The sequence below is a fragment of the Lipotes vexillifer genome, unplaced genomic scaffold (genome assembly GCF_000442215.2).
Source record: "Lipotes vexillifer unplaced genomic scaffold, Lipotes_vexillifer_v1.1 scaffold988, whole genome shotgun sequence".
Taxonomy (NCBI): domain Eukaryota; kingdom Metazoa; phylum Chordata; class Mammalia; order Artiodactyla; family Lipotidae; genus Lipotes; species Lipotes vexillifer.
The window spans coordinates 1,776,140-1,781,279 of NW_006797916.1; the positions used below are offsets into that span (position 1 = coordinate 1,776,140).

Below are 5,140 nucleotides of genomic sequence, written 5' to 3' on the forward strand. Positions count from 1 at the left end.
ATTACAGGTCTGTCATACAGCTGTTGCTTCTGCATCTGCAGATGCACTCACTCAGGGGGAAAGGAGCTTTGAGTACTGGGCTCACCTCCAGTGTCTTCTTGTGCAAGATTTGGAATTGAAATATGCTCCCTTGTTCACTCTTTGGTGCCTTTAAGAAGAGAGGTGTATTGAGCTTCCCTGGTGGCGCAGTGGTTAAGAATCCACCTGCCAATGCAGGGGACACGAGTTCGAGCCCTGGTCCGGGAAGATCCCACGTGCCGCGGAGCAACTAAGCCCTTGTGCCACAGCTACTGAGCCTGCGCTCTAGAGCCCGTGAGCCACAACTACAGAAGCCAATGTGTCACAACTACTGAAGCCCACACGCCTAGAGCCCGTGCTCCGCAACAAGAGAAGCAACTGCAATGAGAAGCCTGCGCACCGCAACAAAGAGTAGCCCCCACTCGCCACAACTAGAGAAAACCTGCACGCAGCAGCAAAGACCCGATGCAGCCAAAAATTAAACAAATGAATAAATAAATAATCTTATAAAAAAAAAGAAGAAGAGAGGTGTATTTATCTGCCTTTTTGGTTGGTGTAGATTACAGAGCCTGCCCTCACCCGAAGGGTCATTTCTAAAAGCACGGTCTGACCACAGTCTTCCCAGGATAAATCGTGATGGTCTAGAGCCGACTCTGTGATCATTAGTCCACTCAACCCTGCCCAGCACCCCATGAGGCCAGAATGAGTGTTTGCCCCATCCTACAGGTGAAAAGCCAGAGCACAGAGAGGCAGAGCCTAACGTGCCTGGTGGCTGCATAGCTGGAGAGTGGCAGGGTCAGCGCTAGAACCAGTTGTGTCCGACCACAAAGATGCCGCTCCACCTCCTGTGCTCAGGGGCCTTCTGGGGCTCCACCACCTGGAGTCCTGAGCACAGGTGCCCCACCTGGCCATCGAGGCCCTCCCGGCCTCCCCTGTCCACAGCGGTCCCAGCCCATCCCCACCCCTGCTCGGCAAGCATATCTCCTCCTCACCCTTCCAGACCTGGCTCGGAGGCTGGGACTGCCCTGCCCTCCTGCGGCCCCTGATGGGAGTCGGACCAGGGAGCTGGGGCCACTGGGCAGGTCTGAGCCCCCTACTGCCCAAAGACAGGGCCCACACTGGGCGATCCCCACCCCACGCTGGCAGCCCCGGGCCCGGCACTCTGCAGGGCACCGTGTACAGCGAACAGGTCAGAGCCTGTGCCCTGAGCCACGGCCTGTCCGGGAAGGGTGGGAGCAGGCCCAGGGATCCCAAATCAGGGACCAGGAACTGTCAGGCCATCCTGAAAGTACCCTGCCCAAGGCTGGCTCAGCCTCAGAGGGTGCCCAGGGGGTGAGGCTGGGGAGGCCCCCATCTGGCCCCTCTCTGGCTTTCTGCCCCAACAGGTGAACAACAACGGGATCGTCTCCTTCCTGAAGGAGGTTTCTCAGTTCACCCCGGTGGCCTTCCCCATCGCCAAGGACCGCTGCGTGGTGGCAGCCTTCTGGGCGGACGTGGACAACCGGCGTGCAGGCGACGTGTACTACCGGGAGGCCACCGACGCAGCCACGCTGCGCAGGGCCACAGACGATGTCAGGCGCCACTTCCCCGAGCTCCCAGGCTTCTCCGCCACCTGGGTGTTCGTAGCCACCTGGTACCGCGTCACCTTCTTTGGAGGCAGCTCCTCCTCCCCCGTGAGTGTCCTGCCCTGGGGAAGCGAGGACGCCCCCCCGGGGCCCAGGGTCTCCCTCCGGGCCCTGCTTGCTGAACGGGCCAGACGCAATCCCTGGGCTTCGTGCCCAGAGGGGACAGCTGGGCTCAGGGGCGGAAGCCACTTGCCCAAGGTCACAGGGCCAGGCTGGAGGGGGGATGGAGCCTGGGCCTCCTGGAAACCACCCGCGTCCAGGGAAACGCCAAGCGCCCCAACACAGTCCTTCACTCACTCGGGGGACGCAGGTGGTCTGTGTTAGAAGGTTTCCATCTGGAATGGTTCAGCGCTCAGAGGGTTGAATGGGAAGTGCATTCTGTTGGCTACATTATTCCTTGATGACGCCAAACGGCCAGAGCTCTAAGTGCAGAATAACTGATCCCTTCACCCAGTGTGGTCAGTGTGGTGGGCGGATCCCCAGGGAGGGCGGCACAGCGCCTCCGGCAGCAGATGCGTGACCGGCACCTCCTGCGGCCAGGCCCGTGATGGGTGCTGGGTCACAGCCGCATGGGGCAGAGGGCGGCTCTCTAGAGAAAAGCACTGGGGAGCGGGCGGCCTTTCAGGACGGTATGCCCACACATTTAATACACATTCCTTTAGGGGCACGTCTGGGGCAGGCAGTGTTCTGGGCTCTGGGGAGGCGGCCCCAGACACAGAGCACAGGACATGACTCTCCCGTGGGGCACACTCTAGCAGGGGGGACACCAGCGACCACGTAACAGGGACGCCACGCCAGCAGGACGTGGGCTCTCCCTGATGCTGTGCAAGCCTGGGGGCCTGGCTCGGCCACATGGGGGAGGTTTGGAGCTGGAGGGACTGGAGGGCTCAGCACAGCAGTTAGGGTGGGTGTGACCACACTGGGCTGAGGAGAGAGAAGCCTCGAGGGTGGTGCCCAGTCTCCCATCGCAGGCACAGGGTGGGAGGGGTGGGGACAGGTGGCAGACGGGCTCGGTCTTAGATGTGCTGAGCAGAGCCCGGAGTCCCCAGCCGCGGCTGCTCAGGTGGGGACGGGGCGGGGAGGGACGTGCAGGTGGTGATGAACCCTCCAGCCCCCGAGAGGCAAAAGAGAAGCAAGCTGGTTGTCAGGTACCTTGCGAGAGTAACTGTCACTGTTGGGGGTTTTAGCAGGAGTATGACAGCAAATCAGGAAAGATGGGCTTTTTCTGTAAACCTTACTACAAAGAAATTTCACGACTGAACTTTTGTTCACACATAGCCCACTAACATTTTGTATGTTTTGTTTTTTCTTATCGCCAATTTGTAAGAAAAATGTCTTTTTAACAAAAAGTAGAGAAAAAGAATCTACAGCCCTACCAGCAGGAGATAACTCCCGTTCAACATGTCCTTTTGTGAATCAACCCACACGTTAAAAAATAAATAGAACCACCTGGAACGTGCTGTTTTTGTGAGTGTTTCTTTCACTCAACAGTACTGTGGGCACTTTCCTCATTCTTATATGTTCTCCTACATCATTTTTTATGTTATAATTTCACCTCTGCAGGGTCATTTTACCTATTACCTCTCCGCCTGGGAGGCGGGAGGCGCCCGGTGCCCCTCCTGAGCGGACAGAGGAAACCTTAACATTCTCCTCTTTTCAAACCCGGAGATGTCAGTTCCAAAATGATGACCTTGTGAGACAGGGAACCGGGATTCTGAGTTTGGGGTGGAAACCAGGCTGGGAGCTGGGAGATGGGGAAGCCCTCCCCTGGGGGCACCTGCAGGGGCAGGTCGATCAACAGAAAGTGATGGTTAAGCTTCGGGCATGTCCTCGTCCTCCTCAAACGTCTGGGCCTCATAGCTCGCGAAGCCCCTCCGCTGGCCTTGCTGACCAACCGTGGTCCGGCCCTCCTCAGACCTTCCCACTGCGCGGGCCTTCCAGCCCTCACGCCCTCCTCGTCCTCTGAGTCCTAGCACCTGAGCTTGCCTTCCTGCAGGAGACTGCTCGGTTTCCCTGCTGTCATCTTTCACCGTGGGACTCCCCCACGTGCGATGCCTGCGTGCCAGCCCGGCATGGCGGCACTTGCACTCCGGTGGGCCTGCTGCCTCCATCACGGGGTGCCCCGAGGGCCGCTGCATCGCCCCCAGTGGTTTGTGAAATCATCCTGGCACGAGTTGCTAGAAGGGAGATCGCTGCCTGCGGAAATCTGATTTCCCCTCAAAAATGTGCCCACTCATAGTTGCACAGGCCACATTCAGACTGTAGCCCTGCACCCCAGCCAAACGCACTATTATTTTCCTACCTGCCCCTGGTTTTTTCAGCTTTACACATCTTTGATTTCTAGCAACGGGGAATCATTGGCTAGTTGTATTCTATCGTGATGTTTCTGTTCACACCCTTTGCCAATTTTTCTGTAATCTTTTTGTTCTTTTTCTTACTGATCCCTGGAAGTTGTACTTGAATTAAAGACATCACCAGCTCTTCTGCTGTGTGTGTTATAAACACTTTTCACTTCACTCGTGCCGTTCAGCTTGATCTCATGCCACTTTTTTATATGCAGAAGTTCTTGTAGTCAAATGTATACATCTCCTTTTTGGTTTCTGCAGTTTTAACAAATGTCAGACTTAAAAGTCCTTCCCTAGACGTTCTATATATTCGCCTACATTTTCCTCTAGGCCAACGACAGCCTCATTTACAACCTTACTCAATTCGGGATTTATTTTCATAAGAGATATAAAGCTCCGAATTAATTGTTTTTCAGCGTTTCCTATTTGTCCCACGATCATTTCTTAAACAATCTCACCCTCTGCCCATTCTGAAATAGCACCTCTTAGGTATACGCTGCCCACTAATATTTTCATGGAGGATTTTCCACGAAAACCAAAACACTTAGCGATTAAAAACTGCCTTTCCTTCTTTTTCCCTTTTTATCTTTCCCCTTTTCTCCTTTTACTTTTTTGTTCATCTCACATGAGATGATTTTGTGGATTTGGCCAGGTAGTCACGAACCCTCTGTGCCCCCAGACCCACAGAGGAAACTGTCTGCTCCTGGCGTCCGTGGCCTCCACAGCCCCTCAGTGGGCTTCACTCGCTCACCAGGCGTCAGATAGTACTGGGGGGGCAGGCACTGGGGACACAGCGGAGGATGGAGGCCGAGGTCATTGGGGCCTCCCTGTGGCTGACCATCTCGCTGGGGAAACAGAGGAGGGACCAGTGGGCGACAGCAATGTGGGTGGGGCGGGGTCTTTGGGTGGAGACGGGGGTGCAGGCCCCGCTCAGGCCCCTCCTTGGCAGGTCAACACGTTCCAGACCGTGCTCATCACCGACGGCAAGCTCTCCTTCACCATCTTCAACTACGAGTCCATCACATGGACCACGGGCACGCACGCCAGCAGCGGGGGCGATGCCGCTGGTCTGGGGGGCATCGCGGCCCAGGTAGGGGCCCCTGCTCCCCACGGCTGGGACTGTCACGAGCTGATAAGGCAGGGGGACGCCCC

General features: G+C 56.6%; 1 protein-coding gene across 1 annotated transcript in view; it reads left to right on the forward strand.

Moving 5' to 3' along the window:
- The window catches only part of SNED1 (sushi, nidogen and EGF like domains 1), an 89,750-nt gene that overhangs the window by 33,399 nt on the left and 51,211 nt on the right, over positions 1-5,140 (forward strand). The window contains exons 3-4 of the mRNA XM_007469967.1: positions 1,404-1,691; positions 4,938-5,078. Of these exons, the coding sequence (XP_007470029.1) occupies positions 1,404-1,691; positions 4,938-5,078 (429 nt within the window). The remainder of the gene's footprint in view (positions 1-1,403; positions 1,692-4,937; positions 5,079-5,140) is intronic.